This window comes from Oncorhynchus kisutch, unplaced genomic scaffold, assembly GCF_002021735.2.
Source record: "Oncorhynchus kisutch isolate 150728-3 unplaced genomic scaffold, Okis_V2 scaffold1369, whole genome shotgun sequence".
Classification (NCBI taxonomy): Eukaryota; Metazoa; Chordata; class Actinopteri; order Salmoniformes; family Salmonidae; genus Oncorhynchus; species Oncorhynchus kisutch.
In genome coordinates this window covers 33808-50963 of record NW_022263314.1, presented here as the reverse complement: position 1 = coordinate 50963, position 17156 = coordinate 33808, and the positions used below count along the sequence as shown (strand labels likewise).

Sequence of the window (17156 nt, the reverse complement as noted above, 5' to 3'; positions counted from 1 at the left end):
TAATATTGCGCCTCTTGTCCAACAACAACAAGGCTTGGCTTCTCCTCTTGGCCTTTCGGCCCCAATCTCTCCACAGGATGAACCCAAACTTCTCTGCCCGCTTGGCGCGGAATACCTTGACAAACTCATCAAGAATTTCCCCACCTTTGACCCTGTTCCAGGTCAGCCAAACGATACTGAGACGTTCCTAGCTGACATAGCATTCGGGTAGCCATCCAACGCGTCCTCTACGGGTTCTGACAGGGTTTAACTGTTGAAGCGAATGTCGAATAGACACGTGACCAGGTTCATTCGCCTACAACCGCAACGCATGCTAAATGACTACGCTAAACTTGCCACAGCTTTGAAATTAGAACTCAGTGGTTCTGCGACTCGCAAACACGTTAGCTCACTGGCTAACACGGTCAAACAAGCTCGGAATGAACACCCACAAGCTTACTCTCATAGGCTTTGTACAGCTTACTTTGCCCTACTCACTGAAACAGGCATGGAAGACATGTTACCATTTAAACAAATGAATTGCCTGAATTCCTATCGGACCTTAGCAGATAATGTTCTAATCTTTGGTGAATTTAATATTCACATGGAAAAGTCCACAGACCCACTCCAAAAGGTTTTCGGAGCCATCATCGACTCAGTGGGTTTTGTCCAACATGTCTCTGGACCCACTCACTGTCACAGTCATACGCTGGACCTAGTTTTGTCCCATGGAATACATGTTGTGGATCTTAATGTTTTTCCTCATAATCCTGGACTATCGGACCACCATTTTATTACGTTTGCAATTGCAACAAATAATCTGCTCAGACACCAACCAAGGAACATCAAACACAAAGATTCCTTGATGTCCTTCCAGATTCCCTCTGTCTACCCAAGGATGCCAGAGGACAAAAATCAGTTAACCACCTAACTGAGGAACTCAATTTAAACTTGCACAATACCCTAGATGCAGTTGCACCCCTAAAAACTAAAAACATTTGTCATAAGAAACTAGCTCCCTGGTACACAGAAAATACCCAAGCTGTGAAGCAAGCTTCCAGAAAATTGGAACGGAAATGGAGCCACACCAAACTGGTAGTCTTCCGACTAGCTAGGAAAGACAGTACCGTGTAATACCGAAGAGCCCTTACTGCTGCTCGATCATCCTATTTTTCTAACTTAATTGAGGAAAATAAGAACAATCCGAAATTCCTTTTTGATACTGTCGCAAAGCTAACTAAAAAGCAGCATTCCACAAGAGAGGATGGCTTTCACTTCAGCAGTGATAAATTCATTAACTTCTTTGAGGAAAAGATCATGATTATTAGAAAGCAAATTACGGACTCCTCTTTAAATCTGCGTATTCCTTCAAAGCTCAGGTTGTCCTGAGTCTGCACAACTCTTCCAGGACCTAGGATCAAGAGTTTTAGTACTATATCTCTTGACACAATGATGAAAATAATCATGGCCTCTAAACCTTCAAGCTGCATACTGGACCCTATTCCAACAAAACTACTGAAAGAGCTGCTTCCTGTGCTTGGTCCTCCTATGTTGAACATAATAAATGGCTCTATCCACCGGATGTGTACCAAACTCACTAAAAGTGGCAGTAATAAAGCCTCTCTTGAAAAAGCCAAAACTTGACCCAGAAAATATATTTTTTAAACTAATCGGCCTATATCGAATCTTCCATTCCTCTCAAACATTTTAGAAAAGGCTGTTGCGCAGCAACTCACTGCAATCCTGAAGACAAACAATGTATGCGAAATGCTTCAGTCTGGTTTTAGACCCCATCATAGCACTGAGACTGCACTTGTGAAGGTGGTAAATTACCTTTTAATGGCATCAGACCGAGGCTCTGCATCTGTCCTCGTGCTCCTAGACCTTAGTGCTGCTTTTGATACCATCGACCACCATATTCTTTTGGAGAGATTGGAAACCCAAATTGGTCTACACGGACAAGTTCTGGCCTGGTTTAGATCTCATCTGTCGGAAAGATATCAGTTTGTCTCTGTGAATGGTTTGTCCTCTGACAAATCAACTGTACATTTCGGTGTTCCTCAAGGTTTTGTTTTAACTATATATTTTACCTCTTGGGGATGTCATTCGAAAACATAATGTTAACTTTCACTCCTATGCAGATGACACACAGCTGTATATTTCAATGAAACATGGTGAAGCCCCAAAATTGCCCTCGCTAGAAGCATGTGTTTCAGACATAAGGAAGTGGATGGCTGCAAACGTTCTACTTTTAAACTCGGACAAAACAGAGATGCTTGTTCTAGGTCCCAAGAAACAAAGAGATCTTCTGTTGAAACTGACAATTAATCTTAATGGTTGTACAGTCGTCTCAAATAAAACTGTGAAGGACCTCGGCGTTACTCTGGACCCTGATCCAGAGCGTAGCCTAGTGGTTAGAGCGTTGGACTAGTAACCAGAAGGTTGCGAGTTCAAACCCCCGAGCTGACAAGGTACAAATCTGTCGTTCTGCCCCTGAACAGGCAGTTAACCCACTGTTCCCAGGCCGTCATTGAAAATAAGAATGTGTTCTTAACTGACTTGCCTGGTTAAATAAAGGTAAAATTAAAAAAAAAAAAAGAATTTGAAGAACATATCAAGACCGTTTCAAGGACAGCTTTTTTCCATCTACGTAACATTGCAAAAATCAGAAACTTTCTGTCCAAAAATTATGAAGAAAAACTATCCATGCTTTTGTCACTTCTAGGTTAGAATACTGCAATGCTCTACTTTGCGGCTACCCGGATAAAGCACTAAATAAACTTCAGTTAGTGCTAAATACAGCTGCTAGAATCCTGACTAGAACCCAACAATTTGATCATATTACTCCAGTGCTAGCCTCCCTACACTGGCTTCCTGTCAAGGCAAGGGCTGATTTCAAGGTTTTACTGCTAACCTACAAAGCATTACATGGGCTTGCTCCTACCTATCTCTCTGATTTGGTCCTGCCGTACATACGTACACGTACACTACGGCACAAGACGCAGGTCTCCTAATTGTCCCAAGAATTTCTAAGCAAACAGCTGGAGGCAGGGCTTTCTCCTATAGAGCTCCATTTTTATGGAACGGTCTGCCTACCCATGTAAGAGACGCAAACTCGGTCTCAACCTTTAAGTCTTTACTGAAGACTAATCTCTTCAGTGGGTCATATGATTGAGTGTAGTCTGGCCCAGGAGTGGGAAGGTGAACGGAAAGGCTCTGGAGCAACGAACCGCCCTTGCGGTCTCTGCCTGGCCGGTTCCCCTCTTTCCACTGGGATTCTCTGCCTCTAACCCTATTACAGGGGCTGAGTCACTGGCTTACTGGGGCTCTTTCATACCATCCCTGGGAGGGGTGCGTCACGAGGACAGTGGGTTGAGTCACTGATGTGATCTTCCTGTCTGGGTTGGCGCCACCCCCCCTTGGGTTGTGCCGTGGCGGAGATCTTTGTGGGCTTTACTCGGCCTTGTCTCAGGATGGTAAGTTGGTGGATGAAGATATCCCTCTAGTGCTGGGTGCTGTGCTTTGGCAAAGTGGGTGGGGTTATATCCTACCCGTTTGGCCCTGTCCAGGGGTGTCCTCGGATGGGGCCACAGTGTCTCCTGACCCCTCCTTTCTCAGCCTCCAGTATTTATGCTGCAGTAGTTTATGTGTCAGGGGACTAGGGTCAGTTTGTTATATCTGGAGTACTTCTCCTGTCCTATTCGGTGTCCTGTGTGAATTTAAGTGTGCACTCTCTAATTCTCTTTCTTTCTCTCTCGGAGGACCTGAGCCCTAGGACCATGCCTCAGGAGTACCTGACATGATGACTCCTTGCTGTCCCCAGTCCACCTGGCCGTGCTGCTGCTCCAGTTTTAACTGTTCTGCCTTATTATTATTCGACCATGCTGGTCATTTATGAACATTTGAACATCTTGGCCATGTTCTGTTATAATCTCCATCCGGCACAGCCAGAAGAGGACTGGCCAATACGATAGCCTGGTTCCTCTCTAGGTTTCTTCCTAGGTTCTGGCCTTTCTAGGGAGTTTTTCCTAGCCACCGTGCTTCTACACCTGCATTGCTTGCTGTTTTGGGTTTTAGGCTGGGTTTCTGTACAGCACTTTGAGATATCAGCTTATGTACGAAGGGCTATATAAATAAATTTGATTTGATTCCTGTCGAATATGTATTCTACCTTCATTACCTACTTGGGCCCTGCAGCACACGTTGGCTTGCCTATTTTACAACTCAGAGAGCTTGCAAGCACAGCTTTTGAGGCATCAAAAGCTCGCAACTCTAAGAGCCCTGACCACTCGGTTTTGACGTTTGACCAGGAGCAGTCACTCCAGTCAGAGGGTGCATTATCAGGTATTGGAGCGTTAAGAGATGACGCACAACAACAGTTTCTACCACGAAACCATGATTTCAATAACCTCCGCGGTCGAAATAAGCGAAAACACTTTGAGAAAAGCATAAAAGTTAAGTCACAAGGACTAGACAGGGAATTAGCGGACACCAGGTCCGCAGGAATTAACACCCATAGCAGGGACGTTAAAATTCAAATCTCTCCCTCTCTCACTCGAGACCCTATCCAGGGCCCACTTGATCAAGAAACAAGCCCACGGGCTTTGTCCATAGACTCTGATACAAAGGTTGCGAAGAAAAGGGTCAAACGCTTCATTAAAGCCAAGCCCACTCAAAATCAGAAAAGTTTATCTGCTTCCACCTGGAACAGAAATGACACATCACGTTGTTGCGAATGACCACTCCACTTTGTGGGGAATAGGTCCACTAAACACAAATTGAAACGCCCATATCTGGAAACAGTCCTGGAGGACGGCTTAACTTGTCATGCGCTAATTGATTCGGGTGCGACAATATCACTCATCTCTCAAACATTGTTTGATGATCTAAAAAGGGCTTTGAAGCCAACTAAACATGGGTTAAAACCTCTTGGAACTACCCTTCCCGGATCTGGGAGAATTGTCATCAACTACACTAATTAGCATAACGCAATGGTCAACAAAATCTTACTAGAAAATATTCCTATTCATGAAATCACAAGTGAAATATAGTGAAACACAGCTTAGCCTTTTGTTAATCACCAAGTCAAGCATTTGCAAGACAAGCATTTGTGTAAGTTTATCGATTTACTAACAAAATATTATGTACACCTAGCGGCAGGTAACTTTGTCACAAACATCAGAACAGCAATCAAATTAATAGTTTACCTTTGATGATCTTCGGATGTTTTCACTCAAGAGACTCGCAGTTAGACAGCAAATGTTCCTTTTGTTCCATAAAGATTATTTTTATACCCGAAATACCTCCGTTTGTTGTTCACGTTATGTTGAGAAATCCACCGGAAATAGCGGTCACCACAACGCCAAAAGAAATTCCAAATTATATCCATAATACCGACAGAAACATGGCAAATGTTTTTTTATAATCAATCCTCAAGGTGTTTTTCAATTATCTATTCGATAATATATCAAACGGGACAATTGGCTTTTCAGTAGGATTGAAAGGCGTGAAACTATGTCAAAATGCTGTAGACACCTTAGGGAATACGTAGAAAAAGGAATCTGGTTGATATCCCTTTCTGTGGCCAATAGGGGTGCATAGGAACACAACGATTTCAAAACATGAGTCACTTCCTGATTGGATTTTTCTTAGGCTTTCGCCTGCAATATCAGTTCGGTTATACTCAGACAATATTTTTACAGTTTTGGAAACTTTAGAGTGTTTTCTATCCTAAACGGTCAATTATATGCATATTCTAGCACCTGGTCCTGAGAAATAGGACGTTTACTTTGGGAACGTTATTTTTCCAAAAATGAAAATAGTGCCCCCTAGCTTCAAGAGGTTTTAAGCAATGTTTTTTTCTTCTGGCCACTCTTCTGTAAAGCCCAGCTCTGTGGAGGTGTTCCGTGGGATGTTAAAGTTTCAGATATTTTTTTATAACTGTAAGATGTTTTATCTTCATAATATGTTTGTGAGATACTTGTCATTTAGAATGTATCTTTTTGTACTATAGTGTTGGCCGTTTGCAGTTATCCTTTATCTGTCAGGGCTCAGTTACTTGGGCCCCAGAGAAGGGAGAGGTCAAGCTAGTCTTCATATGTAAACATCTTTTAAACCATGTGAAGGGATGATTGAGGGGGAACCAATTATCTCTTGGCTCCACAATGTCTGTGTGCCAGTCACTCCCTACTTTTCTCATTGGGGAGAGGATGGCAGTGTCTGGAACCATTGTATGTTCCCTTGAGGTTGCCCTTATCTTGACCTAGAGGCTCACTCTCCTCTCCGTGAGCTTGTCCAGGAGGGGTTGTATTTAAGATGGGAGTATCTAGAATTGACCATTGATATATACCATTGGATGAGGTAATGTTTTGGTACTATATTGTACCAAGAACGAGGTAAGAACTTCGTTTAGGAGACCAAACTGAACGATAATTTATAGCTAAATACAGTCTGGCGATGGGATACTCCTCTCAAGTAAAATCTTTCCTCGTGAAAGTTCCTATTATCTGTGGTTTGTCATGTCGACTAGGGTGGTGGATCTTTGCTATAAAAGATCTCAGTTGCCATTATGTTGACCACTCAACTTTCATTAGAGACACTGAAATGTTGAAAGTCAAAATGTTATTGCAAAAGCTTAATTATGATTAAGGTGAAGATTAAGCATTACTCTGACTGTGTGATTTGCTCTCTCATCATTTGGTAATTAAGGAAATTTCGACAAGGGTCCCTGACCTGTTTTGAGAGCTCCTTGGTCTTCATGGTGTTGCTTGCTTAGTGGGGTCACAGACTCTGGGGTCTTTCAGAACAGGTGTATATACTGAGATCATGTGACAGATCATGTGACTCTTAGATTGCACACAGGTGGACTATATTTAACTAAGTATGTGACTTCTGAAGGTAATTGGTTGCACCAGATCTTATTTAGGGGCTTCATGGCAAAGGGGGTGAATAGATATGTACGCACCACTTTTCCATTTTATTCATTTTTTCAAATTTTACAAAACAAGTTATTTTTACATTTCACTTCATCAATTTGGACTATTTTGTGTATGTCAATTACATGAAATCCAAAATAATTTCATTTATATTGCAGGTTGTAATGCAACAGAATAGTAAAAACACCAAGGGGGATGAATACTTTTTCAAGGCATTGTATGTATGTAGTCTTCATTCCTACTTAGATGTGTGTGTATTGGGTATATGTTGTGTAATTTGTTAGATATTACTGCACTGTCGTAGCAAAATGCTTGTGCTTCTAGCTCCATCTGCTAATCACATGTATGGGACCAATACAATTTGATTTGAAGAAGATAAAATAATTACTAAACGATGGAGGGGATTTGTTTTCACATGGACATATAGCTTGATACTTCGGAGGCAAAATTGTTGATATGCAGACAATAGCTCTACAATTGCATTGTTTGTCATTGCAAGGAGTCTGTGTAGGGCCATTAACCACAGGGCACACACTGGTTTGAATCAACATTGTTTCCACATCATTTCAATTAAATTACTTTGAAACCAGGTGGACTAGACGTTGCATTGACGTCTGTGCCCAGTCAATCATTCAGTCAGTCAGTCTGCTAACCATCTTTGACCTTCAACTATACTGAACAAAAATATAAACGTAACATGTTACAATTTCAATGATTTGACAGAGTTACAGTTCATACAAGGAAATCAGTCAATTTAAATAAATTCATTAGGCCCTAATCTATGGATTTCACATTACTGGGCAGGAGCGCAGACATGGGTGGGCCTGGGAGGGCATAGGCCCACCCACTTGGGAGCCAGGCCCAGCCAATCAACATTAGTTTCCCCCACAAAAGTGCTTTCTTACAGACAGAAATACTCAATTTCATCAGCTGTCCATGTGGAGGTCCTGGGCTGGCATGGTTACATGTGATCTGTGGTTGTGAGGACGTTTGTACATACTGCGAAAATTCTCTAAAACGACTTTGGATGCAGCTTATGGTAGAGAAATTGGCATTCAGTTCTCTGGCAACAGCTCTGGTGGACATTCCTGCAGTCGCCATGGCAATTGCACGCTACCTCGAAACTTGAGACATCTGTGGCCTTGTACCTTTTAAAGTGGCCGTTGTCACCAGCACAATGTGCACCTGTGTAATGATCATGCTGTTTAATCTGCTTCTTGATATGCCACCCCTGTCAGGTTGATGGATTTGGATTACCTTGGCAAAGGAGAAATGCTCACTAAAAAGGCATGTAAAATCAATTTGTGCACAACATTTGAGAGAAATAATATTTTTGTGCGTCTGGAAAATTCTGGGATCTTCTTTTTCAGCTCATGAAACATGGGACCAACACTTTATATTTTTGTTCATTATGCACTTTTTTTATATCAATGACAAGAGACTTAGATTTCATTGATCACAGTTGACAGAAACTGAATAAATTCTGAATTAACATAATAAAAATAGCACGTAAAACCCCAATCAGAGACAAATACGGATTATACAATGCAACACAAAGACATACATGATAAAAATACATTTTTAACAGTTGACCATATCGCTTGTAATTGACAGCAATACACTTGCTTTTGACGGCATAACATTTAAAAAAACTTTGGCTTTGCATTCAATTTAGCAAAGACACATTTTTGAGATCGGATACAAAATCCTAATGTATTGCTTACTCGGAAGCACTTTTAATGTGAGCGGGTCAGTCGCAATCTGAGGGCTACCGATCCTTCCCGATATTTTCAAACATGGTTGATATTAAATATTTGACATTTTTTTCCACCCAATTGGTATTTACAGTCTTGACTCATTGCTGCAACTCCCGTATGGACTCGAGAGAGAGAGGCGAAGGTCGAGAGTCCTCTGAAACATGACCCAACCAAGCCGCATTGCGTCTTGACACAATGCCCGCTTAACCCAGAATCCAGCCAATGTGTTGGAGGAAACAGCTTACACCTGGTGCCGTGTTAGCGTGCATGCGCCCAGCCCACCACAGGAGTTGCTAGAGCACGATGGGACAAGGACATCCCTGCCGGCCAAACCCTTCCCTAACCCGGACGACACTGGGGCCAATTGTGCACCACCCCACGGGTCTCCCGTTCACGGCAGAGCCAGGACTCGAACCAGGATCTCTAGTGGCACTCGGGAGGCCCAAAGATGTTTGATTTTATCGGCACAAAATCTGCAATGCACTTGTAGTGTGAGAAGTTTTGAGAATGATGATCAGCAATAGCCAATGAGAGCTGGCCAGAGAAGAAGCCAAAGATGATGACATTGTATCCCATCACCCAGAATGTGTAGACTCTGGAACAGGAGCAATGACTACTACTAGCATGCATTTATACTTGCCTTTAACCAAAGCATCAAGCTCTGAAGGAACAGCGCAGCTCAAGTAATGTTAGTATTCAATTCAACTCTGCATGGCAAGCTTGAATATCTAAATGAAAACATTTGAGGTTACTTTGAGCCACTGCTGGTTCTAGCTACGTTAACAATCTAATCACATTATTTTAAGCGAGACATCGTGGTATTGAGAATCCAAGTAAAGAATCTCTTAGCACCACTACATCGCCAAGACAAAAAACGTCAGAAAAGATTGTAATATAATGCGAGAGGGTCAGTGATGTTAGGATTTTTAAAGTTATGTAGTGTACGCCAGGCATAAAGATGCTTTAAAGAAACCAGCCCCATGTCTTTATCCTATGGCTCTATCTTCCCTTCCCCCTCCAATCAACATGCAGCTGGTGATCCCAGTGACCCTCCAATGAGAACAGAGTGTAGTTAATTAGACCAATCAGAACCATGTGTAGTTGATTGTTACTCAATAAAGACTATCCCTGTAAGGCTGGTACTGTTTGGTCCTAACAAGCTTCATGGTCGGTCATGGAACTGCTGCAGTTCACATGTCTGCTTTTACTTTTCAGCTTGAAATGTTTGACAGGTAAAATGGGTCTGAATGAGCTGCAGTATTAAGTTTATTCATTTTTGTCTTGTAAACATTGATTGATATCATGTAGCCTTACAGTAGAAAACACCTGCCAGTTATCTGTGTGGAATGTTTTGTGCCTTGTAGGTTTGGGCACTAACCTGTGTGGGCCCTAACCCGTGTTGTCTTGCAGGTTTTGGCCAGCAGTGTGGGGGTAACCAGTGGCAGTGTGATGATGGAGCTTGTCTGCCTCTTTCCTGGCACTGTGATGGAAATGGAGACTGTATGGATGGCTCTGATGAAATGGCCTGCCGTAAGTTATGCTATGTTTCACTGTTTCTGCTCTCTTCCAGGAGAACATATTTGTTGATGTGGTGAAGTTCTAAATGTAACATTAACCCTGTATTTACTGTTGACCTATACCACTTAGGTCTGTTAAATGTATTTACTGTAGTCTGTTCACAATAGGTCTGTTTGTCCTTGTTCCCCAGCCTGTCCTAGGGGCCAGGTTGCCTGCATGGCCGGGGCTCCTGGTTGTGTAAGTACCTCTGCAGTATGTGATGGGCAGCGCCAGTGTTCTGATGGATCTGATGAGTTTAACTGCCCAGAGAACCAGGGCTGTCTGCAGGGGGACTGGAGGTGTAGGAATAAGATCTGCATCCCCAAGGACCAATACTGTAATGGTGCTAACGACTGTGTGGACAACTCTGATGAGGCCTGTGGTGAGATATTATGGAAACAACGAGAGCATGTATGTGATACTATGGAATTTAGGAACTATTCAGTTACCATGTAATGGGAGCTATTATGGAAACGAGAAGAGCAAGTATTTTGGCCTGTGTACAGTAGTATGTAGTCACAACATGATAAGACCTTCAATTGTGTAGGCAATGCCATGCACATTTAAACAGTAAGTAAAAAAACTATGTTCCAAATTACAATTGAACTAACTTTACCAATTGTCTGTGGTGTTGGACATTCAGCCGGTCAACATTTTACAAAATATCCACAGGAAAGTATAATTAAATAGACATGGCAATAAAAAATGTTTGCTCATGACCGAAAGCATGGGCACAGGAAGTACAGTGCATGCACGCGAACCATGCATACTAACTGAAGTCTTGCAGGTGTTGACATGGTCTTGCCTATGTGCCAGGTGATAGAAATTCTATCTTCATAACCAGTTTTCTAAAACTTGGTTTAACAATACATTCCTATGGTTATTTTGTCAAACATTTTGAGCAGCTGAAGGGCCAACATGACAGACCACTGATAGAGTATGTTTACTTGTCATTTCATTCAACATTCTGGCTTCCACGTTTTTGCAGTGACAATATCAATAAATTAGACTGACCAAAAATAATCAGGCGAAGTAATATGTAACCTACAGGTCTGGGCATGTGTTTGTTCCTCTTGCAGGAAGGCATGTAGTGTGGTGTTGTTTTGATGTGTTTTTAAAGCTTTGACTCTTCCAGGCCAGTGTGGGCCAATGGCTGTGCGTTGTCCTGGAGGGGCGTGTCTGACTGAAGATGAGAGATGTGATGGAAAATTGCACTGCTCTGATGGCAGTGATGAACCCTCTACCTGTGGTAGGAAATCTAACCTTTGACCGCTAACCCTAACCTTCAGTCTAACCCTTTACCGGTGGTAGGAACCTCTAACCCAGAGGTTTCAAACATACGGCTCACTGGCCAGAACCAGCCCCTTGGCCAATTCAATCATGTGGATTTAAGGAAAAGCTTTTCAGGGGAAAACGATCTGAACACAGATCACTAAAACCAAATTGTGGACCTACATTTATTGACTTTCCAATCTGTCCCGCTTGCTAATAATCATCCAAACAAAAGAAAGAACACACTTCTTTGCAAATTTTGACCGCAATGAAATAAAAAACATTTATTCTTGTCTCATCGCTGCAACTTCCTTACGGACTCGGGATAGGCGAAGGTCGAGAGCCGTGCGTCCTCGAAACCCAACAGAGCCACACCGTTTCTTGACACAATGCCCACTTAACCTGGAAGCCAGCCGCACTAATGTATCAGAGGAAAAACCGTAAACCTGGCGTCCGTGTCAGGGTGCACTGCGTCCGGCCCTCCACAGTCGCTAGAGCACGATGGGAAAAGGACATCCTGCCGGCCAAGCCCTCCCCTAACCCAAACGACGCCGGGCAAATTGTGCGACGCCCCATGGTCTCTCGGTCGCGGCCGGCTGCGACAGAGCCTGGACTCGAACCCAGAGTATCTAGTGGCCTAGCTAGCACTGTGATGCAGTGCCTTAGATAATTGCGCCACTCTGGAGGCCCCTATATAATACATTTTAAGTGGGTCCCACCAGACCTCGGTGAATACCACATGCAGACCACGGGTCAATTAGCTTGACACCCCTGCTCTAACATCTAACCCCTCACCACTACCTATATGAACCTCTTATTCATAACTGACTGTTATGGCATCTGAAACATTTCGAAGGACAGGCGGATCTGACTCATCTCTACCTTCCAGGGAGGACCTGTTCAGAAGAGAACGGTGGCTGCAGTCACTCCTGTGTGGATCAGCCCTGGGGAGCCCTCTGCTCCTGTCCTAAAGGCCATAGGCTGTCTGCTAACGGAGCCTCCTGTCTGGGTGAGGATGTCTGTGATCCTGTTGTGTTATTGTCATGACTGGTTTCATTATCTATTCCTTTACTGTAAGCCAAAATACTATAAACCCCTCTGTAGATGTGAATGAAAGCACTCTGCCTTAGTTGGGTTCGGGTCCTCGGTAGCTCAGTTGGTGAGGGTTTACTCAAATACTGAACCTGTTTGCTCTCCCCTCTTTAGATGTGGATGAATGCGCTCTGCCTTATGGTCCATGCATGCACTTGTGTCAACACACCCGGGTCCTTCTACTGCCACTGCCGAGATGGCTTCCAGCTTCAAGGAACCACCTGCTATGCTAAAGGTGACTTTTCATAGTAACATTAGTTTGATAAACTTCTGACTGGTTATCTAAACCTGTTCAACATCCGATGCTTTTCAGGAAATTATACAAAGTTTCTGACTACAAAGAAGGGAACTATCGGATTTCTGAATCTGAAGACTCTGAGATTCGAGTCCATTCAGAGTATTGGCTATGATCCTCTGGCCCTGGCCTTTGACCTCTCCAGGAGCTCATTCTACTGGGCTGATAACCAGGGGAACATCTACAAGGCTAAGGAGCAGCAGCGCAGGATCCTTTATCATGGTTGGTGTCTTCTGATTCTCTATCATGATTGGTTTCTGCTGATTTAGCAGGATCTAGAGGTCTTTATGGCTCCACATGTACCTGAATACCCGATTAGGGACCTGATCAGGTCCGGATCCAGAACTCTAACTCTCACAGGTCTGGTTCGGATCTGATATGATTATCATGGTTCTCACACCGAACCCAAACCGGCTGCGCGCGTGCTCCATCGAGCATGAATTTATTTTGTCCCCTACACCAAACACGATCACAACACGCAGGTTGAAATATCAAAACAAACTCTGAACCAATGACATTAATTTGGGGACAGGTCGAAAAGCATTAAACATTTATGGCAATATAGCTAGTTAGCATGCACTTGCTAGCTAATTTGTCCTATTTAGCTAGCTTGCTGTTGCTAGCTAATTTATCCTGGGATATTAAAATTAGGTTGTTACAGTTTGTCTTTCAATTACCCATATGGGTATAACCAATGAGATGGCACCTGCTTCTATAAACCGAGGAGATGGGAGAGGCAGCACTTGCAGCCTGATCTGCGTCAGGAATAGAAAGGACTTCTATTTTAGCCCTTGGCAACGCAGACGCTCATTGACGTGCGCTAGCAGTGTGGGTGCAATAATTGAATAACATAGATGTATTTATTTTGCGACGCGAGCGGTGTGGTTAGTCTATCAGGGTGTGTAATTTTAATTGACTTGTCCGGAAGGACCCATACAGATCTGATGGCGACTGCTGCAGTAGAGAGAAATTGTAATTTATGCTGCTGCTCTTGGTTGTCACGAGAGTGGCGCATGTAACTAGTTGTTGGTCAATCAGTCAAAGCAGCAAAAGACTACAGTCAAAGCCTCTGGCAAAAGTTATGAGATACTGCATCTATGAAATTTATAACATTAGAGAAGGATAGGGAAGGGATAAAACATTAGAAGGATAGGCTACATTGACCAAAAGCCAACAGGTAGGGAGCTACTTAACATTCTGATTGGAGTTATTTTTAACTGTGGTACGAGAGTACATGCAGCCTCAATTAGCCAAGCTAGCTAGCTTAACTAGTTTCTCCTGGTTTGATAGTCAACAGGTACCACATAATAACATTGGATGACAACCAATCTGGATCGTGACTGTTGGTTCGTTCTGATAGGATCCTGTAATGGTTGGTTTGTTTGTTGTAGCAGATTTTTATTATTTAATTAATTAAACCTTTAACTAGGCAAGTCGGTTAAGAACATTGTCGTTACAATGACTGCCTACCAAAAGGTAACAGGCCTCCTGCGGGGACGGGGGCTGGGATTAAATATGTAATTTTTTTATTTTTTAAACAAATATATGACAGCAGGGCAGCAGCACAGCAGGGCAGCAGGGCAGCAGCACAGCAGGGCAGCAACACAGCAGCTTTGATATTTGCTGAGAAGGACATGTACCATCTAGCCATACTCCCAAGTACTTGTATGAGGTGACTACCTAAAGCTCTAAAACCACAGAGGTAGTAATCACACCTGTGGAGAGGGACATTCTTCTTAACAAACCACATGACCTTTGCGAACAAGGTTAATGACAGAGAAAGCTTGTTGGACACTAAGAAAGCTTTGTAGAGTGTTTAACACAAAATCCAGGGAGGAAGTAGAAGACTGTATCGGCATATACATGGATGAGAGCTTAGACAGTACGAAGCTATGTTGATGTAAATTGAGAAGTGTGGGGCCTAGGATCGAGCCTTGAGCTACACCCTTGGTGACAGGCAGTGGCTGAGACAGCAGATTTTCTGACTTCATACACTGCACTCTTTGAGGGGAAGTTAGCAAAACCAGGCCAAAGACCTCTCAGACAACTCCTTAGCCGGCCCACAAATGGTCTACTGTATCAAAAGAATCGGCCAAGTCAATAAAAATAGCAGCACAGCATTGCTTAGAATCAAGGGCAATGGTGATATCATTGAGGACCTTTGAGGTTGCAGTGACACATCCATAACTTGAGCGGGAACCAAATTGCATACCAGAGAATACTATAGACATCAAGAAAGCCAGTCAGTTGATTATTGACAAGTTTTTCCAACGCTTTTGATACAGGGTGAAATAGGCCTATAACAGTTAGGATCAGCTTGATCTCCCCCTATAAATAAAGGACTAATGATGGCCCTTGAGTGTTTTGGTACCTACTGGAAAGCTTTGTTCACACCTTTCTAAGCTTTAGCCCCACTCATCTCTTTAAGAATTCACATGTGAGACTATGTACTAAACAACCAAAGCTTTTCAATACTAAAGGCTGGCTTATACTTACTGGACTGTTCATACATTTAATCGAGTGCCAGAGTGTGCTCTGGGCGTTCGTGAACTCAGAGCTTTGTCAGATTGTCCGTTCATAAAATCAAAGCGTTTCGCTCTTGGAGCATTCCGAGCACACACTGGATGCTCTGGCCGAAAAGTAGTGTTTATCCGAGCGTTGATCTGGCCTTAAAACAGTCAAGCACCCAGGCTAACCATTGGCTAGCTTGCTAAATACTTTGAAGAGAATTAGTACTTTTAAGGGACCACAGGGCTGCTGTGTTCTGAGCCAACTGCAATTTAAGTCCCTCTTTGTGGCACCTGACCACACTACTGAACAGTAGTCTGGGTGACAAAACTAGGGCCTGTAGAACTTGCCTTGTTGAGTGTTACGAAGGCAGATAAGTTCTTTATTATGGACGGACTTCTCCAATCTTAGCTAATGTTGTATTAATATGTTTTGACCATGACAGTTTACAATCCAGGGTTACTGCAAGCAGTTTAGTCACATCAGCTAGCTCAAATTTCACATGATTCATTACGAGATGTTTAGCTTTGGGGATTAGTGAATGATTTGTCCCCAATACAATGCTTTAAGTTTTGGAAATATTTGACTAAATCATTGCTATCATTCTGAAACTAACTGCAGCTCTAAAGTGTTGCAGTCATTTCAGTTGCTGTAGTGGCTCACATGTATCGTGTTGAGCTTTACACAAAGCCGGTGGCATGTCATTAGTAAAGACTGAAAAAAGGTGGCCTAAACAGCTACCCTGGGGGATTTCTGATTCTACTGGGATTATGTTGGAGAGGCTTCCATTAAAGAACACCCTTTGTGTTCTGTTAGACAAGTAACTCCTCATCCACATTATAGCAGGGGGTGTAATGCCATAACACAAGTTTTTCCAGCAGCAGACTATGATCGATAACATTAAAAGCTGCATTGAAGTCTAACAAGAGAGCCCCACAATCAATTTATCATCAATTTCTGTCAGCCAATCATCAGTCATTTATTTAAGTGCTGTGCATGAGTGTCCTTCCCTATAAGCGTGCTGAAAGTCTGCTGTCAATTTGTTTACCATGAAATAGCATTGTATCTGGTCAAACAAATTTTTTTACACAAGTTTACTAAGGGTTGGTTCATGGGCTGATTGGTAAGCTATTTGAGCCAGTCAAGGGTTTTTTACTATTCTTGAGTAGCGGAATGGCTTTAGCTTCCCTCCAGGCCTGAGAGCACACACTTTCTAGTAAGCTTAAATTGAAGGTGTGGCAATATTGTCCATTATCCTGAATCATTTTCCATCCAGATTGTCAGACCCAGGTGGCTTATCATTGTTAATAGACAACAATAATTATTTCCTCTTCCACACTGACTTTATGGAATTCAAAAGTAAATTATTGTCTTTCATAATTTTGTCAGATATACTTGGATGTGTAGTGTTAGCATGGGCTTAAGGTGAGGCAAATGAACCTGTAGCCTTATTACTTCAACAGTATTCAACATGAGATCGTCTAAGTATTACAGGAATGTGGTTCTGAATATAGACTAACATCGCCCACTTTGGCATTTGTCTATTCGGTCAATGTTATAGCTGTGTATTGCTACCACTGTATCATCAAAGGTATTATCTAAGAGAGCTTCAGAGTCAGAATATGAATGTAATCTGTTACATGTAAGTTATTGACTTCATGGAACCTTGTTTCTCAGGATGCATATGTTTATATGGGACATTTAACACTTCTGGGTTGCTTGATGGTTAATGCTTTACTGGGAAGCTTATCAGAAGTAGAC

General features: G+C 42.7%; 1 protein-coding gene across 1 annotated transcript; it reads left to right on the top strand.

Moving 5' to 3' along the window:
• The first annotated feature begins 9833 nt into the window (after positions 1 to 9833).
• LOC109885792 (low-density lipoprotein receptor-related protein 4-like) lies at positions 9834 to 13104 on the top strand. The gene is made up of 7 exons (XM_031818409.1): positions 9834 to 9903; positions 10082 to 10201; positions 10380 to 10610; positions 11364 to 11477; positions 12390 to 12509; positions 12707 to 12827; positions 12906 to 13104. Exons 1-6 carry the CDS (start codon positions 9846 to 9848, stop codon positions 12823 to 12825), a joined length of 762 nt encoding a protein of 253 aa, XP_031674269.1. The 5' UTR covers positions 9834 to 9845; the 3' UTR covers positions 12826 to 12827; positions 12906 to 13104.
• Positions 13105 to 17156: the final 4052 nt, after the last annotated feature.

What these genes read in the sequence shown, in the direction of transcription:
- LOC109885792 (XM_031818409.1), top strand. Translation starts at nt 9,846, where the DNA reads ATGGAACTGCTGCAGTTCACATGTCTGCTTTTACTTTTCAGCTTGAAA. An exon ending in CTCTGATGAAATGGCCTGCC is followed by an intron (nt 10,202 to 10,379) that starts GTAAGTTATGCT and finishes CTTGTTCCCCAG; the next exon opens with CCTGTCCTAGGGGCCAGGTT. An exon ending in TGATGAACCCTCTACCTGTG is followed by an intron (nt 11,478 to 12,389) that starts GTAGGAAATCTA and finishes TCTACCTTCCAG; the next exon opens with GGAGGACCTGTTCAGAAGAG.